Below are 27149 nucleotides of genomic sequence, written 5' to 3' on the forward strand. Positions count from 1 at the left end.
GTTTCTTTAATTTTGTTAATTTTTTTATGAAAATTATCCTTTTTTTTTAGAGATAATTTTTTATTATAAAATTAAAAAAAAAAACTATTATTATCATATTAGTATGTATTGTATTGAATCTAAAAAGGATATTTGATTGATTAAAAACTAAAATATTTCTTAAGAGAATTTTTAATTAATTTTAAAATATTCTAATAACTGAAAAAATTTCAAATTCAATATTTAAAAATCTAAATATAAAATAAATAAATGATTTAATAGAAAAAATATTTCAATAATTTAGAAGAAGTAATTATTTATTTATTTTTTTATGAATATTCTTAAATTTATTTTTATGAATAAAAAAGTTTTTAAACTCTTCACTTTAATTTCATTAGGTTCTCCATATTGCTCTTAGGTATATTTAATTTATTAATATTAATATTAGAATTTTTTTCTATATTAGTTTTCAAGTTACTTACAATATGAGTTTTCTAATACAAATTTTCATCTATAATTAATAGTTCGATCATTCATTTTTATTTACAAAATTTAAAAAAAATAATTTTAATTTAATTTTCACTTATTTTGACCATCAATTAATAAATTAATTACTTATTTTTTATTATTTAATATTTTTTGTTCACTTTTCCTTCTAAGGAATGATATATCATTATTTCAATTTTTAAAAAGTTACAATTAAATTGATGATGAAGCTTTATAAGGCTTATATTCTGCTTTAGCAAATTGCATTAATCTCTCAGATTTGATACTTGATCTTAGGTAAAAACAGTTTGTTTTGGATTGTTATATTTTTTAATATAAAATGAATTAAAACGATATTATTCTTTTAATTAATTAAGCTTGATTTATTTATTTATTTTTTAATTTTGCTAGTGTTTTTTTGTTGTTTCTTTGTTAATTTTACTCATTCAAATAATTTAAAATTATTATTAATGTATTCTTTTCTAATTATTTCATATATTTTCTTCATTTTTTCCTCAAACTAACTAATTAATAATATATTTTTTCTTCAATATTAAAAAAGTGGAAATGAAATTAGTGTAATTGGAGTATCAGAATTAGGTTCTGCTCTAGCTAATTGCACTAATCTCTTAAATTTAACAATAACTCTTGAGTAAAAAACAGTTTATTTATTTATTTTGGGCTGCTATATTATTTAATATAAAAATGAATTTAAAACATTTTTACATTTTTAATTTACTATTAGCTTTTTGTTTGATTTATTTTTTATGTAATTCTGCCTGTTTTTTTTTTATTTCTTTTTTCTTTTTATTTTTCAGCTTTTACTCTGATTATTAATTAATTAATTCATTCATTCCTTAATATTAATTAAATATTTTTCTTTAATATTTAAAAAGTGACAATTAAATTGGTGATGAAGGTGTATAAGGCTTAGTTTATCCTTTAGCAAATTGCACAAATCTCTCAAATTTAATACTTGATCTTAGGTAAAAACAGTTTATTTGTTTTGAATTGTGATATTTTTAAATATAAAAACGAATTTAAAAAAATATAACTCTTTTAATATATTATTAGCTTTTTATTTGATTTATTTTTCTTTATTTTATTCTTTTTGTGTGTTTTTTTCTTTCTTTCTTTCTTTCTTTCTTTCTTTCTTTCTTTCTTTCTTTGATAATCATTTTTTATTCTCAACTTTTGCTTATTTATTAATTAATTTCTTATTATATCATATTTTTTACTTATTTTTTCCTTCTAAATAACTGATTAATTATATATTTTTTCTTCATTACAGTTAAATTGGTGCAATTAATGCATTAGGTTTAAGCTCTGCTTTAGCAAATTACACTAATCTCTCAAATTTGACACTTTACCTTGAGTAAAAATAGTTTATTTATTTGTTTGTTTTTGATTGTGATGTTTTTAAATATAATAATTTATTAGCTTTTTATTTGATTATTTTTCTTTTTTATTCTATTAATGATTTTTTTGTTTGTGACTTAAAATATAATTTTTAATTTAATAATTATGTTTTATTTTTTTTAGTAATTTACACTAATCTATATTAATAGAAGAAACGGAATAAATATATCAAAATAATGGAAAATAAAAAGCAAGTGCCTTAAATTAAAAAGATTAGTTTTCTTTGAAATATATTTCTAATCGTGATAAACAAACAAACGGTGAATAAGGGATAAAAATATTAGAGTCATAGAATATAATATGTTTTATTTTATAATATTTTATAATAAGGTAATTTTAATTTTAATTTTTATAGATTTATTATTTTATTTATATTTATGAAAAAATTAATTAATTTAGCCTTCAATTTTCTCCAAGGAAAATTATATTTATATGTAAAGGAAAATAAAATTAATAATATTTTTTTAGATAAAAAAGCTTAGATAAAATTATTTTTATCATATTATATAATAATTAAATTTATTAATTTAATGCTTTAGAAATTTACAAAAAAAAAGAATAAATAAAAAAATAAATAAAGTATCTATCTTGCATCTAATCAAATCTGGTAGAAATAAATTTAATAAAGTTAGTATTTTATGTTTAAAAATTTTTTATAACAAATTTTAAAACCTTCATTTTTTATTTCTTATATTTAAATATTCTAAAAAATGATATTATTTTTCATGTTTTTTATTGGAGTAGTTACTACCTTTTGTGTATACTATGTGGATTTCAATTAATATTGATCACGTAGCTTATTAAACTTTCAAACAGCTCATTTACTTAATAACCTGTTTTAGAGGAGACTTCGAAGAATAGCATTCCTAAAGACTTTGCAATATGTTTACCCTCTTGATATGAAACTTACCTTTATTATTCTAAATCGCATTTATTTCCAATCAAAGCTAGTAGAGCTACTTTATTTAATTTTTTTTAATTGTAATCTTTACACCATAATTGCGCTCTATCAAAGGAGTATCTATTAGTAATGTCATAAGATATCATAACTATTGAACATTATTTAAAATAATTTTGATATAAAGAATAGATTTTTTCGTTCAAGTGACAATCCCAAAATTAAAATTTAATTTGTTCCTCTGCCTATTAAAAATAAAATCAAACATTTTTATTTAGATTTTGTAGAATAATTAATTTTTACTATCTTAATAGTTTTTGTATAAAATTCAACGCCAATATAATTAGGGTTGTCAATAAACTCTCCTTAAAGATATCTCAAATATAAAGATGACTTTCCTGTATACCCACCTCCTATTTAAGCTACTTTCATAATTTTATACTACTCTGTTTGATGAATCATTGTGAATATTTATTTATTTATCTTATTTTAATTGAATTAAATCTAAGGCTACTTAAAGGTAAATATTTATAAAATTAATGTGATTTTCAAACACTAATTTAAATAATATTATATTTGATAATAAATCATGTTCTTATTAACTACAAATATTTGCTTATTTCATATACTCTGTGTATTTAAATACAAACATAACTAATAATTTAATAAATTTTTAATATTAATTATATCCATAAAAAATTGAATTATTAAATTAATATTTTTATGAATATCAAATTAGCATAATTTTGAAATTTCCCATATTATTCTATTATTATTTGATTATTTATTAAATAAATCATTTTTTAAAAATAATAATTCATGAATTTATAATGTAAAAAACAGAAGAAAAAATACAACCATTTAGTGATGGGAATCGAAAGTTTCGATTTCATCAAAATAAATGGGAAGAGAATAAAAAGTATCCATTAGTTTATATTCTTTCTTAAAATTAATTTTGATGATATAAAAACTTTCGATTCCAACCTCTACAACCATACATATTTCAAGTTTATTTCAATTTTTATGATTTATAAAATAAATTGATTTTATCTTTAAAAAAATCAAACTAAATATTTAAATAAGTTTCATATTTTAATTTAATTTAGTAAATACGATTTAATTTAAAATATATAAATTCTTATTTTACTATTAATTATTGCACACATTTAATTTCATTTTTATAAGAATTAATTAGATATTAATTTAGGAATTTAATAGCTGAAATATCTAAAATAGTATAAGTTAGAATCTATTAAAACCTTGTAGAACTATTTCTAAAATAAGCTAACTTAAAAAACATTAAATTTTAATTTCTTCTTTTCCTTAATAAAAAACATTTAAATTTTTAATTTTAAGAATAATGTTTGTTTGTTTACTCTTTTCAAAAGTTTTTGGTACAATTTAATCCCATAGTAATCAGGATAATCATAGAACTTATCCTAAAAGTATCTTATCAGCAAGGATGACTTTCCTGTTAAGCTATCTCCGAAATGTAATATTTTTATTGATTTAGATTGATTAATCTGATTTTCCATTTTTTTTTGTATAATTTCTTATATCAAAATTGAAAAAAAAAATTTTAATTAAGTGTTTATAAATTAGTTATTGTTAAAAAAATTTATTAAATTCAATCATATGGATGGATATTTATTTATGATATCCTCAGTAATAAATATTTTTATTTTAAAGACAAAAATTAATTAATGATTTTATAAATATAGATTAAAATAAATAATATCCCAGTTAGTTTAATTTGAATAAAATAAAAAATGCTCTATTAATAACAAATATGTCTTTAAAAAAATAAAAATTTAAGCTAAATTCAAAAAAAACAATTTTTATTCTATATATATACGTAATTCCTCATTAATTAAGGCCACACACCTCCAAAAGTTTTTTGAAAAAAAATGGCCATAATCTTTTAAACAATTTTTCAAATTAGTTTTTTTAAATTTATTTTTTATAAGATTATTTAATATATATTTTATATAAATTTATTAAATATTTATATAATATGTTAACTTTTCATTAAATATTTGTTTTTCTAAACCTAAAATTCCATGATTAATTGCTGCAGTTGTAAACTTTTTGTTATTCTTGCTCAAATAATTTGTAAGAGTCCACATAGCTTTCTTGAAATTTTTAAGAATCTTTTGGAATTATTTAAATATAATTTGAAGGGTTTAATTTAGCTAAATAATCTGAAAAATTAGTCCATTGATAGTAATTAACTCCTCCGGTTGAATAAACTGCATAATTATATCTCTCTATATTGTTAAAATAATTCCCAATAGCTTGTATCTTATTTTTGCTTATGAGTTAAGTATAATTATTTATAACCTATTCAGTTGTATACTCTTCCTGTATGTATAGGGTGATATAGATGATTTATTCTGCTCCAGCAAATACTTTTGTGGATACTTATTCTCCTATAAGACTCCAAATTTAATACCAATTATTTTTTACATCTTTTGAATATTCACATTAGTCTGGTTGAGAGAGCTCAGATAAGACAGATGTCATATTTGCTTAGAGATGTTAATTAGCTTCAAGCTGGAAAGCTACTCGTTAGAATGTGTGCTTGATTTTTATTTCAAAGGATCCTTAAACCTTTTATGGCTATATATCAACTTAAATGTCATTAAAATCTTGTTCGTTTGTCATTTTTACCTCCGTAAAATCAGGTACAATTAATCCGTTTAGGAAATCATAAGTTTTTTGTTAATCACAGCAAGATTAAAGAAACTGTCTTTGAGAAAAAGAATTAAAGAGCATTCCGTTTTGGAAGGCAGGATACCCTAGAACAGCTCCAGGGAAAATTTTTTCCTTTTAAGTTAGACAAGGGAGTTAGCATGCGCTTGAGAAAAAGTTATCTACTTCCTTTTGTTTTCTTAAATTAATTTGCCCCAAGCAAAAGCAAACAAAAAATAAAAAAATAATTGTTTTCATATTTTTATTTATTAATTTACCATAAATTAATTATTTAAATTTTTTACATTTTATAAAATGTAATTAATTTTCATTAAATACCTTACTTATCATTTAAAACCTATTTAATCAGAAATAATTGTTTTCCGCAAATTCTTACTCTACATACCTAAATTAGAATAGAAAAGAAATATAAAAACCAAAATATGGAAGTGAGTATTAAATTCTTTTACAAGCTAATTTATTTTTAAAATTTTTTCTTTAATTTTGTTTATCTTGGTTTATAAAAATTGTCCTCATTTCTAGATAATTTTTTGCTATAAAATTTAAATTAAAAAGTATTAAGACCAAGTTAATATGTATTGTATTCAATCTAAAAAAATATTTATTTGATTAGTAACTAAAATATTTATTTAAATATTATTATATGTTATAGCAACTTATTCATTTCATTTAAAACCTATAGTCGGAAATAGCTATTTCCCACAAAGCTATTACTCTATATACCTAAAATAGAATACAAAAAAAAATATAAAAACAAAAATAAGGAAGCGAGTATTCAATTCTTTTATAAGTTAATTTATTTTGAAATATTTTTCTTTAATTTTGTTAATTTGGTTTTGAAAATTATCCTTTTTTTTTAGATAATTTTTTATAAAAAAAAAGCTATTATTATCATATTAGTATGTATTGGATTGAATCTAAAAAAGATATTTCATTGATTAAATACAAAAAGATTTCTTAAATATTATTAAAGGTAATAGAAACTTATTCTATTATTTTATAGTATTTATTTAAAAAAGATGAACTAAAAATTTTATGGCCATATTAATGTAAGAGTGTGAAATAAATAACACAAATGAAAAAATGGCATAAATATTATCTTTGATAAAGCATAGTTTTTATTAATTTAATTTCCTATCAAATTTATTATGAAAGATGTAGCTTTCATTCATTTGTTTTATATCATTTTGATTATATTCATTTGCCAAAAAAAAGTGGCTATGTGTAAGTAAATAATTAGAAAAAGGAAAATTATGTTAACAATTAATAGCTGAACACTTCATAGATAATCCTAATAGTTTAAAAAATGTAAAATATTTTAATAAAAACAAAAGTGATAACAGAATTGGAAATTTATAATATTTTTAAATAGCTTACTTTGATAAAATAAAATTAATTAATTAAATAATATACTTTAAAACATTGTGCTTAATTTTTCTTAATATATTTTTTTCTGTGTTTTATAACAAAAAAAAATAACTTAAATATTGAGTTTATTATTTATATTTTTTTCATATTTAATAATTCTTATATAAATTTGAATAATTTTATTAGAATTCTTTTAATATTTGCTTATCATAATTGTGCTAAGTTTTTTTAAATTTGAAAATTAAAAATATTTTCATAAGAAAATATTATTATAAAAATTCGAATAATTAATATTTTTCTTATTATTTATTATTATTAAACAAAAAAAAACTACTAACTTTCTGATACCTATAAGTAAATCTAATTATTTAAAATATTTTAAAAATGTTAAAATTATAATTTTTATTTAATCTATGTTTATAAATGTTAATTTTCATCATTAATACATCTAATTTATATTTATGAAACAAAAAATTCGTATTTATGTAATTTAATAAGATATAATAAGACACTAGTGATTATTAAAAGTATTAATTGTCTTTGGCAAAAAATGAGGACTGACTTTATTTATAAATATAAAATGGTAATTAATTAATCTATGCATATTTTAAATTAAATTATCCAAAGAAAATAATAAATAAAAAAAAATATTTTACATTGTATTAATCAAATATTATTATATCTATTCATCCTTTTTTCACAAAAATGAATTAAATTTAAAGACAACTAGTCTTTTTGATTTAAGAAGCTTGCTTTCTACTTTGAATGCTTATGATAAAACGTTAAATCTTTTAATAAAAAATAGTGAAAATTATTTAAAAAAATTAAATATAATCATTTTTTAATTAAAAATTTTTTATGTGAATAAATAAAAAAAATAAAAACTAATCAAATAGAAACTAATATTTAAATTAAAAAATATTGCAATTCAAAACAATAAACTATTTTTACTAAAGATTAAGTGTCAAATGTGTGAGATTAGTGTGTTTTACTAAACCAAAACATAAGCTTGATGCGCCTACATCATGAATTGAATTTTATCTTTTTAAATATTGAAGAAAAAAATAAAATTAATTTTTTAGCTAGAAGAAAAAATATGAAATGAATTAATAAATTAATCATAAAAACAACAATTTTAAATGAAAAAATGAATTAAATCAAAATAGAAAGAAAAAGAAAAAACCACAAGTGGAATGAAAAAAACAAAAATAAATCAAATAACAAACTATCAAATAAATTAAAAGAGAGTTATTTTGTTTTAAATTCAATTTTATAACTAAAAATATAACAAACAAACAAACTGTTTTTACCTAAAAGAAAGAGTCAAGTCTGAGAGATTAGAGCATTCTGCTAAAGAAAATCCTAAATTTGATACACCTTAATCACCAATTAGATTTTTACTTTTTAAATATTGAAGAAATAATGTACAATTAGTTAGTTATAAGGAAAAAATGAAGAAATATATAAAATAATAACAAATTAATTCATAATGAAAGCATAAATTTTAAAAGAAAAAATGAGTAAAACTAACAAAGAAAGAAGAAGAAAAAAATGAAAAATTAATCAAATAAAAAGCTAATATATAAATGATAATAGGTAAATTATTTTCATTTCATTTTAATATTAAAAAATATCACAATCCAAAAAAACAAATTGTGTTTACGATAGATTAAGTGCCAATTTTGAGAGATTAGTGCATTTTGCTAAAGAAAAACCTAAACCTGATGCACCATTTGCATTAATCGAATTTTTACTTTTTAAATATTGAAGAAATAATACATAATTAATTAGTTTTAAGGAAAAAATGAAGTAAAAACATATATGAAATAATAAGAAACAAATTAATTAATAATAAAAGTAAAATTTTAAAATGAAAAAATGAGTTAAATTGACAAAAAAAGAAGAAAATAAAACACAAGTAAAATAGAAAAAAATAAATAAATCAAATTAAAAACAATTGCATTTTTTAAATTCATTTTTATATTAAAAAATAAAACAATTCGAAACAAATAATATACCAAAGATCAAGTGTCAAATTTTTGAGATTTTTGCAATTTGCTAAATCAGAACCTAAGCTTAACACAGCTTCCTCACCAATTTAATTTTCACTTTTTAAATATTGAGAAAAAAAGAAAAAATTAATTATTAGCTAGAAGGAAAAAATGAAGAAATAATAAGAAGTTAATTAATCATAAAAGCAAAAATTTAAAATTAAAAAATGAATTAATAAAAAAAAGAATAATAAAATAAATAAATAAATTAAATGAGTTATATTGCTTTAATTTAATTTTTATATTTAAAAAAATCACAATTCAAAATCCAAAAGAAATAAACCATTTTTACTGAAGATCAAGTGTCAAACTTGAGAGATTACTGCAATTTGCTAAACCAAAACCTAATACATCAATTTATTAAATTTCATTGCAGCTTTTAAGATAATGAGGAAAAATAAATAATTGATTTGTTAGTTAGATAGATAGAAAAACTAAGAAAAAATATGAAATAATAAGAAACTAATTAATTAATAATAAAAGCAAAAAGTAAAAATAAAAAAATGGCTTAAAATAATAAAGAAAAAAATACACAACCAAATTAAAAAAATATAAATAAAATAAAAACTTATAAATAAATTAAAGGAGTAATTTAAAAAAAATAATTTTTATTTTAAAAAGTATCACAATCCATCCAAAAAAATAAATTATTTTTACCTAATATTTAATATCAGATTTGAGAGGTTAGTGCAATTTGCTAAAGCAGAACCTTATACATTAATTACATTAATTTAACTGTAACTTTATAAATATTGAAGAAAAAATATATAATTAATTAGTTAGTTAGAAGCAAAAAAATGAAGAAATAATATGATTAATAAGAAATTAATTCATTAATTAAAAGTAAAGGCAAAGTTGAAATTAAAAAAATTAGTATTAACAAAAATAAGAAAATTAAATGAAAAAAAATAATTAAATAAAAAGCTAATAAATTAATTAAAAAGTTAGTTATATATTGTTTTAAATTTTTTTATATTAAAAAATATCATAATCAAAAAAATAAATTCTTTATACCTAATATCTAGTTTCAAATTTGAAAGATTAGTGCAATTTGCTAAAGCAAAAGTTAAAACATCAATAGAAGTAACTTAGTATTCACTTTTTAAATATTGAAAAAATAAATTATATAATTAATAAGGAAAAAGTGAAGAAAAAATATCAAGTAACAAGAAATAAATTAATTCATAATAAAGTAAAGTTGAAAAATGAATTAGCAAAGAAAGAAAAAAAAATGCAAGCAGAATATAACAATAAGAAAAAATAAATCAAATAAAAATACAATAAATAGATTAAAAGATTTAGTTTCAAAAATACAAAATCCAAAATAAATAAATAAATAAATAAATAAACTGTTTTTACCTAAGATAGAGTTCCAAGTTTGAGAGATTAATGCAATTTGCTAAAGCAAAACCTAAGTCTTATGCACCTTAATTTCCAATAAAATTCTATCTTTTTAAATATTAGAGAAAAAATAAATAATTAAAAATTATTTATTTATTTATTTATTTATTTTAAATTATTTTTAAATTTATTTAAATAAATAATATTCCCTATTTTATTATATTTTTATATATTTCCTACACTAAAAATATTTATCAAGAATAGTTATAAATTCATTTTTATATTAAAAAATATCACAATTTAAAATAAATAAACCATTTTACCCAAGATCAAGTACCAAATTTGAGATATTAGTGCATTTCGATAATGAAGAACCTAAGCCTTATACACCAATTTTATCAATATCATTACAACTTTTTAATTATTGAAGAAAAAATATGTAATAAATTAGTTAGTTAAAAATATAAAAAAATAAGAAATGAAAAAATAATAAAAAAACAAAAGTTGAAAATAAAAAAATGAGTTAAATAAGCAAAGAAAGAAGAAAAAAAAGCACAATTAGAATAAAATTTATAAAAAATAATAATAAATAAATAAATTAAAATAATTATATTGTTTAAACATTTTTATTTTAAATCTCAATTAAAAACAAATAAACTGCTTTTACCTAAGAATAAGTGACAAATTTGAGAGATTAGTACAATTTTCTAAGCCAGAACCTAAACCTTATGCACCAATTGTACCAATTAAAGTATTACTTTTTAATATTGTGGATAAAATATATAATTAACTAGCTAACTAGAAGGAAAAAATGAAATAATAAGAAATGAATTTATTAATATTAAAACAAAAAGTTGAAAAAGAAAAAATAAATAAGTTAAATTAACAAAGAAAGAAGAAAAAGAAGAAATATATACAGAATAAAATAAAGAGATAATAAATAAAAAAAGTTTATATTTTTTAAATTAACTTTTTTATTAAATCTCTAAACTAAAAAAACTGTTTTTACTTAAGATTAAGAGTCAAATTTGAGAGATTAGTACAATTTGCTAAACCAGAACCTAAGCTTGATATACCTTAATCGCCTATTTAATTTTTACTTATTAAATATTAAAGAAAAAATATATCATTAATTAGTCAATTAGAAGGAAAAATGATGAAAAAATATGAAACAATCAATAATAATAAAACTAAAAGTTAAAAATGAAAAAATATTAAATTAAGAAAGAGAAAAGAAAAAAAGCACAACCAAAATATAACAAATCATTCATTAAAAATATTATAAATAAATTAAATGAGTTATATCCTTTAAATTAATTTTTTAATTCAATATCTATCGAAAACAAATAAACTGTTATTACCTAAGATTAAGCATCAAATTTGAGAGGTTAGTGCAATATGCTAAACCAGAACCTAAGTGTAATGCTCCTTCAAAACCAATTATATTGCCTCTTTTTAAATATTGAGGAAAAAATAAAATAAATTACTGTATACTCTCTATATTAAGATCCCACCCCCTACTATAAGACCCCCTTTTTTCTAAATGGGAAGGGGGATCTTATTATAGAGAGTTTACTATAGTTAGTTAGAGAGAAAAAATGATGAAAAAATATGAAATGATAAGAAATAAATATATTAATAATTAAAATAAAAGTTTAAAATGAAAATTTGAGTTAAATTAACAAAGAAAGAAGAAGAAAAATTACAAGCAGTATAAAAGAGAATAAAAATTTAATAAAAAGCTAATAAAAAATTAAAAGAATAATATTGTTTTTTTATATTAAAAAATATTAAAATCTAAAACAAATAAACTATTTTTACTCAAGATTAAGTTTTAAATTTGAGAGATTAGAGAAATTTGCTAAAACTGAACTTAAGCCTTATACACCTTGACAGCCAATTTTATTATAACTTTTTAAAAATGAGGAAAAAATATATAATGAATTAGTTAGTTAGTTAGGTAGAAGGAAAAAATGAAGAAATAATATAAAATAATAAGAAATGAATAAATTAATAAAAGAAAAAGTTGAAAATAAAAAAATGAGTAAAATTAACAAAGAAAGAAGAAAAAAAATACAAGCAGAATATAATAAATCAAACAAAAACATTATAACTAAATTCAAAGTGTTAATCTGCTTTAAGTTCATTTTTATATTAATAAATATTACAAACCAAAATAAATAAACTATTTTTACCTTAGATCAAGTGTTAAATTTGAGAGATTAGTGCAGCTTGCTAAAGCAGAACCTAAACCTGATGCACCTTCGTCACCAATTTCATTGCTTTTTTAAATATTGAAGAAAAATATATTTATAATTAGCTAGCAAAAATGAAATAGTGAATAAAAAATATGAAATAATATGAAATTAATTAAATAATAAGAAAAGAAAATGATGAAAATAGAAAAATTTTTTAAATTAAGAAAGTAAGAAGAAGGAAAAATACAATCTAAAAAAATAAAAAATTGATTAAATTCATTTTTATATTAAAAAATATCACAATTCATAACTAATAAACTATTTTTACCAAAGCTTAAGTGTCAAATTTGAGAGATTAGTACAATTTGCTAAACCAAAGCCTAAGCCTGAAATACCAATTACACCAAATTTATTGTAACTTTTTAAATATTAAACAAACAATTTATAATAATAAGTAAGTTGAAAGGAAAAAGTAAAGAAAAAATATGAAATGATAAGAAATTATTTAATTAATAATAAAAGCTATAGTTAAGAATAAAAATTAGTTAAATCAACAAAAAAAAAGGAATAAATACATATAGAAAATTATAAATAGAATAAAAACATAATAAATATATAAAAAGAAATATATTGTTTTAAAAACATTTTTATATTAAAAAAATTTCATAATCAAAAACAAATAAACTGTTATCACTTAAGATCTAGCTCCAAATTGGAAAGATTAGTGCAATTTGCTAAAGCATAACCTAAGCCTGATACACCCTTATCATCAATTTCATTGCAACTTTTTAATTATAGAAGAAAAAATAATAAATAATTAATTTGTTAGTTAGTTAATTAGTTAGTTACTTATAAGGAAAAAAAAAAAATTATGAAATAATAAGAATAAAGTAAAAGTTGAAAATAAAAAAATAGGTTAAATTAAAGAAGAAAGAAGAAAGTAGAATCAAAACAAATAAATTGTTTTTACCTAATACAAAGTGCCAAATTTGAGAGTTTTGTACACTTTGCTAATCCAGAAGCTAATTCTTATGCACCAATTGCACCAATTTTATTGCTACTTTTTAAATATTGAAGAAAAAATAGTTAGTTAAAAGGAAAAAATAAAGAAAAAATATGTATTAATAAGAAATGAAATAATTAATAATAAAAGTAAAAATTAAAAATAAAAAAATGAGTTAAATTAACAAAGAAAGAAGAAAAAAAAGCACAATCAGAATAAAATAAAGATAAAAAATATCACAATACAAATCAAATAAACTATTTTTACACAAGATAAAGTTCCAAATTTGAAAGATTAGTACACTTTGCTAAACCAGAACTTAAGCTTTATGCACCAATTGCACCAATTTTATTGTTACTTTTTAAATATTGAAGAAAAAATAATTAGTTAGTTAGAAGGAAAAAATGAAGAAAAAAATATGAAAAAATAGTAAAGGCAAAAGTTTAAAATAATAAATGAGTTAAATTAACCAAGAAATAGAAAAAAAAACTTAAACAGAACTAAATAAATTAAATAAAGATAATAAATAAATTAAAAGAATTATATTGTATTGAGTTAAATTTTATATTAAAAAATTTCACAATCTAAATCAAATAAACTGTTTTACATAAGATAGAGTTTCAAATTTGAGAGATTAGTGCAATTTTATAAAGCATAACCTAAGCCTTATGCACCTTAATCATCAATTTCCTAGCCACTTTTTAAATTTTGAAGAAAAATATATCCTTAGTTAATTAGAAGCAAAAATAAAGAAATAATATGAAATAATAAGAAATTAATTAATAGAAAGAAAGAAGAAGAAAAAACACAATCAGGAAAAAATAATAAATAAAAAATGATATTAAATTAATTAAAAGAGTTATATTATTTTAAATTAATTTTTGTTTTCAATAATATCTCAATCAAAAATAAATAAAATGTTTTTACTTAAGATAAAGATTCAAATTTGTGAGATTATTGCAATTTGACAAAGCATAACCTAAGCTTATTGAGCCAACTGTATCAATTTCCCTTCGACTTTTTAAATATTGATGAAATAATATAAAATCATTTGTTAAAAAAAGGAAAAAAAAAATGTAGAAAAAATATCAAAAAATATTTTTAAAAAAAAGTGAAAATGAATGGATGAATGAATTACTATAGATGAGAATATCTATTAGAAAAATAATATTGTTATTAGCTTGGAAATTAAATATAAATAAATATTTTTAACAATAACATTAAGAAACTAAATTTACCTTAGAGTAATATGGAGAACCTAATGAAATTAAAGCTAAGAGTTTAAAAACTTTTATTTTAATAAAAGTAAATTTTAAGAATTTTGATAAAAAAATAAATAATTACATCTTCTAGATTTTAAAACTATTTTATATTTTATATCATTTATTTTTTTCTTTCAAATATTTAATTCCAATTTATAGAAATTTAATTAATTGTAAGTATATTAAATAAATAAGTTACATTTGTTTCAAATTAATTTGGATAAAAAGAAAACAAATAAATAAATAAATCAATAAATAAATACACTCACTAATTTTTTTGTGGTATCTCGTCCTAAAAGAAAATTTATAAATAACTTTTTAATTTAAAAGGCATATTTAAAAATAATTACAATAGGAAATAGAGATAGGTATATATCATATGTTGAAAAAATTCAAGTTATTAAAGTACTTAAATTTTAATAAAACAACTTTTATTTAGAAGGTTTTTCAGTGTTAGTACAGTAATGAAGGGAGTGTTTATTTATATTAAAAAATAAATAAATTATATTTAAGATATTATAAAATTTATAATATCTCAAATTATTCTCAAATACCACTAGTTTTATTTTTCAAGCAGACTTAATTTAGGTTTAAGTCGTGTGCATCTAATAAGCTTATTTATATAGAGTCTGTAAAAGCGATTAGTTTCTACTTAATAAACAAAGTGTATTTAATTAATTATTGAATAATATTGTAAGATTAATACATCCTAAAATTTTAGATTAATATTTCATTTTATATTCTTTTAATTTCTAATTTTTATTTAAATCACAAAATTTTTCATTTTTTAATTTTTATTCAAAAACGATACAAATTTATTTTTTACTACTTTCAAATTTTCAATGAAATTAAAAAAATTATTTCTTTTTTTAAAAGTTTTCATTTTATTTTTTCAAAGATATATAGTTTTCTTTGAACTTTAAATAAAGAAAATTTATTTTTAAAACATGCTTCATAAATAAAAAATTTATTAGTTGCTTTAAAAATTCTTAAAAATATTTTGTAAAATTAAAAATAAAAAAATTTAATTCTATTTTAAATTTTAACATAAAAAACATAAAATAAATTAAAATAAAAAAAATAAACAAACTATTAATTTAAAAATAAATTATGAATATTATGATAGATTTCACAATTTGTTAATATATAAATTAAATTAAATTTAATTAAATAAAATAAGAAAAAGAAAAACAACATAAAATTAATTATCAATAAATTTATATTTTATTTATAAATTTATATAAAATAAAATTTAAATTTAAATTATTTATTTTAAATTTAAAAGTAAACAAATAAATATATTAATACAAAATTATATAAAATTTAAAAATAAATTAATTAATTTTTTTTTAATTAAAAAAAACATGTAGCTTCACAGCTACAGAAAAAAATTGCTGCAAATAGCAATAAAGCAGCAGATTAATGAAAGAAAAATGGTAAAGTAAGTCAATTAAATCAACATAATGATGAAATAGAGAACTAACTATAATAATCAGAATCTGCTTTCAAAAATCTAGAGGATTTAATACATTTTAGATGATTAAAGTGATATATAAATTAGCGAATACACAAATAAAAGAGGGTTGCTAGAATTAGGATTTTAAAAAGGTAAATTGCAATTTTATTAAAAAATTTATGAACAAACTAGATAAAAAAAACTAATTTATGCTAAACAGAATGCTTATAGGCCAGCTTATAATAAATTTTATTCAGATGACAACATATTTTACTTAAATGATAAAAGTATTGATATTTGGTTTAGAGATTAATGTGAGAAATAAGTAGAAGTTTAATGGTATAACAATAGATAGTCGATTCATATTTGGGGGCTATCAGTAAAAAAGGGAAATCAGACCTCTATTTCTTTGATGAAAGAGTTAATTCAAAATCCTATATTGAGTGTATAGATGCTTTTAAACCACTGTCAGGCAAAATCTATTACTATGATCCATCCTTATTACTTTGTTCAGCATAATGCTCCTTCACATAAGGCTAAAGACACAGTAGACTACTTTAAAAAAAATAGGAATAAATTCAGTTGATTTTCCTCCAAGCTCTCCTGATTTCAACCTAATAGAGCTGATTTGGGCAAAAATGAAGTCAGTTTATAGAATATTAATATATAAATTAGAAGTCTAAAACAAAGAAAATGCAATCAAGTTAATCAAAGATATTTGGCAGAACGAACTATATATCATAAAAGTTCATAAACGCTTGCATTAATTAATAAATTAGAAGGGTAATTTAAAGTTGATCTTTAAAATAATGGAGGAATATTAATTTCGTGAGTAAATAAGGTTAAAAGGTAAATTTAAATGTTATTTAATTGTATTGATTAAAATATTTTTGTAAAATAATTCATTTCATAATTTAATAGTAAAGGAGTAGAGTTATTTCACATACTATGTCTCAAATTATAATCGCTTATTTAAATAAGATAATTTATTTACTCTATGAGCTAATGTGTTTGTGTGCATTGTAAAAATTATCATAAACTTATTAATTTCTCAAAAAAAAAAATCCTATTAATTGTTTGCAAGAGTACCATCTCAAAAAAAAAAATTCCTTTTTCTTATGTAAAAAAGCTTAAATTTTTAATGTATTTCATGATATTTAGAAAATTATTAAGTTTACTATCTTACATTTTATGATTCCAATTATACGAGTGACACTATATAATGTTTCATTCCTCCTCTTGATTATATTATACTATGGATCCTACCTATTATGTAATGTATATTTTGGCTATTTAAATTATTATTGATTATTATCTTTCAATTTGAATATTTTACTTAATTATATGCATGATATCTAATGGCTCAGAGATACAGCTTATTCTTTACATTGTAAGGATTTTGTTCAATCACAATACTACTCAAAATAATTAGATTTTTTTGCTACAGATATCTAAATTTTTTTTATTTAAAATTTAATTGTGTTTAAAAATTGTTTCTGTTCTTGATATTTTTTGAAAATTTCATCATATATATTTCCTCCTTTTTTTATATTGTGATAATCTTTGCTCTTGTCTCTTTTCATATTCTTTCCTATATATTCTTATTGTATTTCATAAGCCATTAATGTTATGTTAAACTTAAAATTGCTTCTGTTAATGCTTATTATGAACTTAATCTATTACTTTATTATTATTATAGTTTATTTTATCACTACTCAGGTTCACTATTTTTACTCATTTAAAAATATTAGGTTTTTTATGTTTTTCAATTTTTCCTGATTAATTCTCATTTAATATAATTTCCGAATTATGGTGATAACTAATTTATTTATAATGCTTTAGGAGATTTGATAATAGTTATTGAGAATATAAAGTATTTGAAATTAAAATATTTGACAGTATATATCTTAATAGTCATTTCATTTTTATTTTTGTTTTAATTTAGAGAATTTTTATTAATAATAAATAAAATTTTAGTTTCTGCTTTTTGTAAATTTTATTTCTTGAAAAAGTAAAAAGAAAAATGTCAATCAATATAAAAAACGTTTAATATAGAATAAAAGAATGCCAAGCCATTCCAAAAGAAAAAATAGATTCTATACTCAATTTATTAAAAGAAAAAAATAGCTATGATGAATTTTGCTTTTACGATTATGACAACACAAATTTAGTATTGTTAACATAAAATTTGGTTCTTTAGAAATAAGTTGCTCTCTAAATAATTGAACTTAAAGACCCTCAATTTTTTGGTAAATAAAATTTATTAGTAAAATTTTCATATTACAATTTAGTCTAGTTAATAAGGAAATAAATGAGTATTTGATTTCATAAGCTTTACTATCAAATTTTCAAATAGATGAATATGATCTCAATTAGTGTAAATATAACATTTCAAAGCTTAAATAAAATGCGTTTTTTGAAATTAATAGATTTAAGTTAAAGGAAAGTCAATCTTTTACACGTAAATTAATTTAAATAAAGTCAAATACCATTTTTAATAATATAAAATCTAGCTAAATAGTTTAAAGATGCATAATTAGACTTCATTAAATTTTGTAAGATAAATTGAAGATTCGTCTGTGTAATAAATATAAACACTAAAAATAGTACTATTTTATTAATTTTTTTAATTTCGATAAAGTTACAACAAAAGTATTAAAGATCTTGTAATGTTGAACGATTATTAAGAGTGCAAATCACTAGAGTTTGTATATCTTAATCTTAAGTACAGTTATTTTTTAAAAGTGTTATAATTGCTAAATTTTAACATATATTTATAGTTAAACTAACTTAGACAATTCTACATTAAATTTGCTATCCTAAAGCATATCCGTCTGGAATAAAATTTAAGACTTAGCTTTGCACTTAAGGTAAATTTTATTTCAATTTTAAATGAAAAAAACTTATTCATTTACTCAGAATTAATTCAATAAAGCTATTAAAAGTATTAAATATTTTATTTAAAAATCCTAATTAATTTCGATATCTCCTTTACTAATATATTTTATTAACTATGTTACTTGAAAAATATATTTTAATTAAAAAAAGTTCTAATGGACTAAATACTGAATCAGTTACATCACTTAGTAAAAGCATTGAGAATTTAAGCCTACTTTCTAGTTTAACCTTGAACTTTTCGTAATTATAATCTTATTCAAAATAATGGATAAAAATTTTTTAATAGAGAAAATAAGCTTGGATCGCAAGGGCTAGTTTAAATAGCAAAAGGAATATCAAAGCTGTAATTGAAAACATTTACACTCCATCTAAGGTGAATTAGAAATAAATTTTAGAACTTTTTTTATAAAATTTAATTTGAAGGGAAAATTAAATAGGTTCAAATGGAGCAAAGGCATTAGGCTAGCATTTAGAAAATTAATAATAGTTACATACTTTATTTGTAAACTTTGGGTATCATTTTTATTTTATTTCATAGGTTTTAATTAAATTCATTATAAAAAGCTTTAATAATATTTAATCAGAAGGAGCAAACTGCTTAATCTAAGGTGTCTCTATGTGCAGCTAAATCTAATATGTCAAGATAAACTTACAGTTATCAATTAAATTTAATTTATTTTAAAAATAAATTAACATTATTATTATTATTTAAAAATAAAGGAATAACAAAATAAAATAAATAAAAGACTTATCCAATCACATTATTACTCAAAAAGGATTAAAGTCGTTAGATATTTAATTGCAGTATAAATTTATTTATTTATTAATTTTGATTTCAATTTCTTAAATGAAAATCTCTTTAGGAATAATAAAATTAATTCTGAAGAATAATCGTAATTCGCTTAAATTGTTACTGAGTTAAAAAATACGAGCACATAAATTAGTCTTTTACAGTAATAAAAACAAATTAAATTGCTTTTATAAATTAAAATGAAATATTTAAAGGACCACTGAAATTAGTAATTTGTACGATAGTGAAGAAGAATATTAGCAATCTATCAAGTATGAATTAATTAATTAAACACATATTTAATTTCAAAATTAAAAACTGTAAAATTAACAAATAATTAGATTGTAAAAAGTTTGTCCTCTAATGATATCTTCTTTAGGAAACAAGTTAGCATCCTTAACTAACGTTTAATCTCTGTCTCTTGAAATTAAGTGAGTTTTATTTATTAATAAATAAATATTTGCACTTTTTATAAATTAAAATTTAAATATTAAATTAGGAATTCTTAAATTGAAGGAAGTTAACTAAATGATTTAGGGCTAGGCTTATAGCATTGTCAATCTCTAAATGAATTAATGGTTGAAATCAAGTGAGCATAATTTTTACATTGAAATAATATTTAATTTTATTAAAAAATAATTTAGAGATTCGTAGATATCACCTGATCAATAATTAGGTTTATTTAGCTTGATAAACTGTTTAAATATTTCTAAAATATAAATCAAAGTTTCGGAGTAAGTTAATTTTATCAATTTAGACAATTTAAATTATTTATCTAGCCTAAAAATAGAAATAAACTCAAATGACTCTAAGTCATACGAGCTAGCGTAAAAACCATCAAAAGAATTCTAAAATTAATAAAATTTTTTCTAATGATAAAAAGGTTCAAATCTGTAGGATTTCCTCTTTTTTAAAAGTTGTGTGATAATTTATACATCTTTAATAAGTTTTCAAGCCTAAAATTTGACATGAAGTATTTATTTTATTAATTATTTAAAAGTTGGTATTCATTTATCTTATCTTAAACTTTAGGTTCTGTAAAATAGAAGAATAAGGCATAATTTGTTTGGGAGAATAATTAACAAAGCTATAAAATCTTAGGTGCTTTCATGTTGTTGCTATGTATTCATTCATTTTATTTATCAAATTTATATATAAATATTAAATTTAAATTGTTAGGTTATCTGATATTGGAAAAGAAGGTGTAATCTAATTCTTTAAAAAAACTAAAACAATCAAAGGAATCAGAAAAATGACATTTGAATACTAGTAAATAAATTCTAATTAAAACAAATTTATATTTAATTAATTATTTTTATATTTTTAAAGTGGAAACAGTATGTCTTAAATCGAAAGAAAAAAGCTTACTAGCATAGGTATCAAAGCGCCTTATCTAGTAGATTTTTGCTTTACAAATTGAGTTGCTTTTTTATTGGTTTTTGAAAAAAGTCTTATTTTAATAATTAATATTATTTTAATGTAAATGTTATTTTTATTGTAATATATTCGAATATCAATCATTTATTTTTAACCAAAATTATCGCTTTAATTTCAGAAAAATATTTAAAAATTAAAACCAACATTTTATAATTAATTCTTTATAGATGGACAATATAAATTTATATAGCAAGAAAATTAATTCTAAAATAATTCGATCGATAACACTTACTATATATATGTATTTGTAATTGCTATGTATAAATTTTCTTTATTATTTTGAATTTAAAGAATTGAAGATACTGATTTATTTATTAATTTGACCTAAATAAGGACTATTTATGCAAAAATCAATCTATCTTATATATAATATTTCAAAGATTTAAATAATAATTTTATCTTACTATCTCAATAATTTATTTAATCTTCTTTTTTATTACTAAACTTAAAATAAAATATAAAAATATTTTTTTATAATTTTTGATAAAAAAATTTTACCATTTTACAAAAGTGGTCAGAATTCAACTGAGATAATTAGCTGCTAATAACTGCTTTAATTAAATTTAATTATTTTTAAAATAGACAACAGCTATCAATAGTACAGAATTGCTCTTTTAGCTTTTATTAAATGAAGTAGAAAGTCATCCAAATTTAATATTTATTTGATATAGACAAACTATTAATAGTACAGGTAACATTTTTAGCTTTTACTGTTAATTAATTAATTAATTCCGACATTTTTTACTTCAATTAAAAATATAAAAATGTTTAACTACTCTTTTTAATATAAACAAAAACAAACATAATACAATTAATAAAAAACAATAAATAAACGAATAAAAAACTAAAATACCAAAAAAATGAAATACTTATTAACTATCACTTTTTTAGTTACCTTATGCTGCTTTTGCATGTGTGAATAAAAAAATTGCTCTGTTAATCTTACATGCAACAGTTCAGATAATATTTGCGAAAATGAGCTATCTCAATTTTAATAATGCGTTTCTTCTAAATGCAACTCTTAGAAAATTTAATCTTAAGATGCTTAGGAAATTTTTGATTGCTACTATATCAATTGCAAACCAACCTATCAGCCACTTTTATCAGAAATTATGAATGTATTTTCATGCTTAAATTTAAGTATCTCTGAGTCTGAGGAGCAAGTAGATGAAGAAAAAGAAGACTTGGAAGAATTAAAGGAATATCTAAATAAAACTAGTGATGGTAAATGCCTTGCAAAAATGATAGGCGACTGCTAAGCTTCTTCAAACGAATGTGTTACTAGCTTCTACATTTAACTAAAATGCATATAATATTAATGTGATTTAAAAGAAGATCATACCATAAAAGAAGTTAATTAATGCATTTAAAATACTTGTTAATCTAGCTTTAATAAACTTAAATAGCTCAACAACTAATTTTCTTAGTGCTTGTCTTAAAGTTATTTGATTGGCATTTCAATATCCTTTTTCTTAATCTTATTAATATTATGAAAAAACTAATTGATTAATAACTAAAAAAATAGTTATTTTACATAAAATTGATTTATTTTATTTGTATCTATCTAGCTATCTTTATTTTTATGTTGTAATTAAGAAAGTTTAAAATTAATTTTCATTAACAAACTTATAAATAAAAAAATAGAATTTGTTATATTTTTATTTTAAAAATAATTTTTTTGTTTAAAATATATTTATTTTAATTGTATTTATAATATGTTGTGATTTTGAAACTTACTTTAAAAATGTTAATTCATAATTTATCTTTTAATTTATTTAAGATATTAGTATGTATGTATGTATGTATGTATGTATGTATGTAAAAACTGAATAGAATTCATTTGTTTATTATGTGGTAGTAGATCAATTTTTAACATACAAAATCAAATAAATTTTAATAAAATTAAACTTTTTTTCACCTAAATCTTAATTATTATTTTTCTAAACTTTTTTTTCTTTCTTTTTTGATATAAAAAACTTTGTGATTTATTGAATTTGTAATATTTTTGACTTTAAATTTAAACACATTGTAGTTTCTGAAAATTGATATTGAATGAAATAAATAAACTGTTGGCTAATTTAAATTCTTACTAATTATCTTTGCTTATTTTAAGTAAACATAAAATAGAAATAAAATTTCATTACATAAAATAACTAATATGTATTTTTAAAGTTTATTTTATTTTTGGGCTATGCTTGCCTGCTAAGTATTTAGAAAAAAAGCTAAAAATAAAGTATGATTTCTAATTTAGTTAATTATCTAGTTGATATAATATAGACAACAACTATTACTAATTAGCATTTTTAAATTAAATGAATTTAAAATTTATCAGAATATCTTTTTTGATAAAATACTTCTAGTAAATTTAATTTTGTAATGAATACCTTCCTACGTATGATATGCAATATTTTATCTATTATTTCTTTTATGGTAAAAGTTTTTTAATTTAATTATTGTTTTGGTTTTCTATATTAAAAGGGCACCCAATAAGTAAAAATATTTGAGATATAAAGTTATTCTATTGCAAATTCTATCTTTTTATTTTGTGTTAAATTAATAAAAATGTATTATTCATGTTAAATATATTATTTATAATAGTAATAAATAAATATTTATTTAAATAAAACCTGTAAAAAGTACTAACTAACTAAATATATTATAATTTGAATTTCGCCTCATAAAAACTAATCAAAATCATAAAACTATTTATAGTAAAATAATTTGAAGTTTGTTTGTCTACTTCAAATTACACTTTAAAAAAACTACAATATTATTTTAATATAAATTAATAAACAAATAAAAGCTTAAATAGGCAATAAAACAAACAAATTACCATAAATTGTAAGATTTATAAAAAAATAAACTTAATAAATGAAATCATTACTAATTATCACTCTGATATTTTGCTTCTTCGGCTACGGATTATCTGAAAATACCAAGTGCCCTCTTAATCTCTCTTGCGATAGTTCTAATACTAGTTGCTAAAATGAATTGAATTAATTTTAGCAATGTATTTCTACTAAATGTGACTCATAGAGTATTTAATCTTAAGATGCTAAAGAAATTTTTGATTGCTACTACGTGAAATGCAAAACAGACTATCAACCTTTTTAATCAGAAATTTTGAAAATGTTCTAATGTCTAAATTTAACATAATCTGAAGAAACATAAGATGACACAAAGGAAAGTGAAGCTAAAATGGAAGAAATAAAAGCAAATCTTCTTAAAAGCAAATAAGATTTATGCCTAGCCCAAATGATAACTGACTGCTTAGCCTCTACAAAAGAATGTGTTCCTAATTTCTACTTTTAATTATACTGTATATCTTCTTAATGTCAACTAGAAGATAATTCTTCAATAAGTGATATAAATAAATGCATTTAAAGCACTTGCTAATCTAATTATGACGAACTTAAAAAGTTGAATATCTAATTCTCATAATGTTTGCAATAACTAAGCAACATTTCTTTTGGTTACATACCAGGTGTTACTATTTTATTAGCCTTAATTTTAATAGTCATTTGAATTTTTAATTTTAAAATAAATTAAAATAATTAATATTAATTTGATTCAGCTTTAACCTATTTATGTATTTTGTAGTTTGGTTATTATGCATGCAGTTAATTAATATCTTTAATTAGTTAAATATTTTAGAATAAATATATATAAAATAGTTTCCCCATGCACATATTATTCATTAGTTGTTAGGGAAAGGTAAATAAATTTATATAATTTTTATTTTTAAAATTTTTAAATCAGAAATTATATTTAACATGTATAAATAAAGCAAACCAAAAATTATTTTCTATCATATATTAAAAATGATACTTCAGAGGAGTATTATTTAGTGGACGAATATAATTTAACTTTTAATGAACACCCTGTATAAAACTAATTTTTTGGATAGATAGTCATTTATTGGTGTGATCTAAATTAAGCACTATTTCAATAATTTAAATAATAATTTTATATTACTAGAAATATTTTTAATCTTTGATTGTAAAATTTAAAGTGAAAATAAAATAGAAAAATATTTTTTATCATTTTTGATAAATTAAAAAACAAACATGTCATTTTAAAAAAATTAATGATCAATATTCGATCGATGCTGCTAATAACAATTTTCACTTTAATTAATTTTAGTAATGATTAAAATAGACAAAACTATTAATAGAACAGAATTATCATTTTAGCTTTAATTAAATGTAATAATGTATCTTAATTGAGTATTTATTGGATATAGGCAAAATTATTAATTAATAGTAGACAGATAAAATTTTTAGCTTTTACTGTTAATCAACTTCAATGTTTTTATTACTTCCATTATAAATCAACTATTTATTATTTTTAATTAACTATCACTTTTTTAGTTAACTTATGCTACTCTTTTATGTGCGAATAAAAAAGCTTCTCAATTATCTTTAATTCAATAATTAAGATAATATTTGCGAAAATGAGCTATCTCAATTTTTACAATGTGTTCCTTCTAAATGTAACTCTTAGAAGATTTAATCTTATGGTTTGGGAATTTTTTTATTACTGTTATATCAGTTGAAAACCAAGCTATCAGCCTCTTTTATCAGAAATTAATTATGAATATGCCATTCATACTTAAATTTAAGTATCATTTAGTTTGAGCAAGTAGATGAAGAATTAGAAGGTGAAGAAATTGACTTGGAATAATTAAAGGAAAACTTTAATAAAATAATTGAGAGTAAATAAATGCCTTGCACGAATGATAAACGACTGCTTAACTTCTTCAAACGAACTTGTTGCTAGCTTCTAAATTTAATTATAATGCATTTCTTCATATAGCGATTTCTAAGAAGATCCTACCATAAATGAAATGAATAAAGACATTTAAAATACTTATTAATCTAGCTTTAATTAATTTAATTAGCTCAATAACTAATTTTCTTAGTGCTTATAATAATTTGATTTACTTCTTAAAGTTATTTGATAAGCGTTCAGATATCATTTTTCTTAATCTTATTAATATTATGAAAAAATAAATTAATTAATAACTAAAAAAATAGCTTTTGTGTAAAATTGATTTATTTTATTTGAATGTATATATGTATGTATGCATCTATCTTAATTTTTATGTTAGAATTATGAAAGTTTAAAATTTAATTAAACAAACAAATTAATAAATAAAAAAATAGAATTTTTTTATGTTTTTATTATTGTTAGTTTTTTTAAAATATTTGCATTATTATTTTTATGTTGTTGTTTTTAAACTTAAAATTTAATTCCTAATTTATCTTTTAATTTATTTAACATATTAATATACAAGTAAAAACTGAATAGACTTCCTTTTTTTATGATGTAATAAATTAATTAAATTAAATACGACCTAAATCTTAGTCATTTCATTTTATTATTTTTCAAAAATTTTTTTCTTAAAAAATTTGTGATTTATTGAATGTAAGTGTAATAATTATTTTTGACTTTAAAAAAGCACACTATGGTTTCTGAAAATTAATTCAGTTCAAATGAAAGTAAATAAACTGTTGGCTGGCTAATTTAAATTCTTACTTATTATATTTGATTGCTTTAATTAAACATAAAATAGAAATATTATTTCATTACACAAAATAACTAATAAGTATTTTTAAATTTTATTTCATTTATTTTTGGACTACTATTATATCTGCTTAAAAAAAATTAAAAATAAACTATCATTTCTAATTTATTTGACTATCTTATTTGATATAATATAGACAGACAACAACTATTACTATTTAGAATTTTTAAATTAAAAGAAATTAAAATTTATCAGAACTAATTTTTGATAAAAATACTTCTAGTAAGTAAATTTCATTTTTAATGAGTGCTTCCTGTCTATGAT

The 27149-nt window shown here is 19.2% G+C and overlaps 9 protein-coding genes across 9 annotated transcripts in view; 4 read left to right on the plus strand and 5 right to left on the minus strand. All coding sequences in view use genetic code 6, as the record gives it.

Annotated features, from left to right (window-relative positions):
• TTHERM_00208270 (hypothetical protein) overlaps positions 1 to 97 on the minus strand; it is a gene marked incomplete at both ends in the record, with an annotated part of 539 nt that extends 442 nt beyond the window's left edge. Inside the window, 2 exons of the mRNA XM_001007117.3 lie at positions 1 to 4; positions 86 to 97. The exon at positions 1 to 4 is cut by the window's left edge and continues 114 nt beyond it. Coding sequence (XP_001007117.3) covers positions 1 to 4; positions 86 to 97 — 16 coding nt within the window. The remainder of the gene's footprint in view (positions 5 to 85) is intronic.
• A 958-nt stretch (positions 98 to 1055) lies between these two features.
• TTHERM_000208275 (hypothetical protein) lies at positions 1056 to 1643 on the minus strand (the record flags this gene model as incomplete). The annotated part of the gene is made up of 2 exons (XM_012795374.1): positions 1056 to 1150; positions 1205 to 1643. The coding sequence occupies 2 exons, from the start codon at positions 1641 to 1643 to the stop codon at positions 1056 to 1058; spliced, it is 534 nt and encodes a 177-aa protein (XP_012650828.1).
• A 1015-nt stretch (positions 1644 to 2658) lies between these two features.
• On the minus strand, positions 2659 to 3244 carry TTHERM_00209270 (Ras family small GTPase; the record flags this gene model as incomplete). The annotated part of the gene is made up of 2 exons (XM_001007118.1): positions 2659 to 3027; positions 3086 to 3244. The coding sequence occupies 2 exons, from the start codon at positions 3242 to 3244 to the stop codon at positions 2659 to 2661; spliced, it is 528 nt and encodes a 175-aa protein (XP_001007118.1).
• Positions 3245 to 4807: 1563 nt separating this feature from the next.
• Positions 4808 to 5446, minus strand: TTHERM_000209307 (hypothetical protein; the record flags this gene model as incomplete). Its single annotated transcript, XM_012795375.1, has 1 exon — positions 4808 to 5446. One exon carries the CDS (start codon positions 5444 to 5446, stop codon positions 4808 to 4810), a length of 639 nt encoding a protein of 212 aa, XP_012650829.1.
• Positions 5447 to 7559: 2113 nt separating this feature from the next.
• Positions 7560 to 14838, minus strand: TTHERM_000209308 (kinase domain protein; the record flags this gene model as incomplete). Its single annotated transcript, XM_012795376.1, has 23 exons — positions 7560 to 7650; positions 7814 to 7903; positions 8173 to 8262; positions 8526 to 8615; positions 8881 to 8970; positions 9206 to 9289; positions 9571 to 9654; positions 9928 to 10011; positions 10273 to 10362; positions 10578 to 10667; positions 10922 to 11011; positions 11264 to 11353; positions 11616 to 11705; positions 12076 to 12165; positions 12450 to 12536; positions 12781 to 12870; positions 13147 to 13236; positions 13423 to 13512; positions 13723 to 13812; positions 14063 to 14152; positions 14383 to 14472; positions 14694 to 14743; positions 14800 to 14838. The coding sequence occupies 23 exons, from the start codon at positions 14836 to 14838 to the stop codon at positions 7560 to 7562; spliced, it is 1959 nt and encodes a 652-aa protein (XP_012650830.1).
• Positions 14839 to 16081: 1243 nt separating this feature from the next.
• TTHERM_000209309 (hypothetical protein) lies at positions 16082 to 16759 on the plus strand (the record flags this gene model as incomplete). Its single annotated transcript, XM_012795377.1, has 1 exon — positions 16082 to 16759. One exon carries the CDS (start codon positions 16082 to 16084, stop codon positions 16757 to 16759), a length of 678 nt encoding a protein of 225 aa, XP_012650831.1.
• A 1437-nt stretch (positions 16760 to 18196) lies between these two features.
• TTHERM_00209310 (hypothetical protein) lies at positions 18197 to 21281 on the plus strand (the record flags this gene model as incomplete). Its single annotated transcript, XM_001007122.2, has 21 exons — positions 18197 to 18422; positions 18470 to 18550; positions 18603 to 18634; positions 18687 to 18754; positions 18815 to 18898; positions 18954 to 19043; positions 19222 to 19311; positions 19358 to 19444; positions 19495 to 19584; positions 19636 to 19725; positions 19792 to 19875; positions 19935 to 20024; positions 20077 to 20133; positions 20203 to 20292; positions 20361 to 20450; positions 20506 to 20595; positions 20641 to 20688; positions 20745 to 20834; positions 20894 to 20983; positions 21041 to 21130; positions 21191 to 21281. The coding sequence occupies 21 exons, from the start codon at positions 18197 to 18199 to the stop codon at positions 21279 to 21281; spliced, it is 1848 nt and encodes a 615-aa protein (XP_001007122.2).
• An 877-nt stretch (positions 21282 to 22158) lies between these two features.
• Positions 22159 to 22791, plus strand: TTHERM_00209320 (hypothetical protein; the record flags this gene model as incomplete). Its single annotated transcript, XM_001007123.1, has 1 exon — positions 22159 to 22791. The coding sequence occupies one exon, from the start codon at positions 22159 to 22161 to the stop codon at positions 22789 to 22791; it is 633 nt and encodes a 210-aa protein (XP_001007123.1).
• A 1378-nt stretch (positions 22792 to 24169) lies between these two features.
• On the plus strand, positions 24170 to 24823 carry TTHERM_00209330 (transmembrane protein, putative; the record flags this gene model as incomplete). Its single annotated transcript, XM_001007124.1, has 1 exon — positions 24170 to 24823. The coding sequence occupies one exon, from the start codon at positions 24170 to 24172 to the stop codon at positions 24821 to 24823; it is 654 nt and encodes a 217-aa protein (XP_001007124.1).
• Positions 24824 to 27149: the final 2326 nt, after the last annotated feature.

This window comes from Tetrahymena thermophila (genome assembly GCF_000189635.1).
Source record: "Tetrahymena thermophila SB210 genomic scaffold scf_8254815, whole genome shotgun sequence".
In the NCBI taxonomy this organism is placed as follows: domain Eukaryota; phylum Ciliophora; class Oligohymenophorea; order Hymenostomatida; family Tetrahymenidae; genus Tetrahymena; species Tetrahymena thermophila.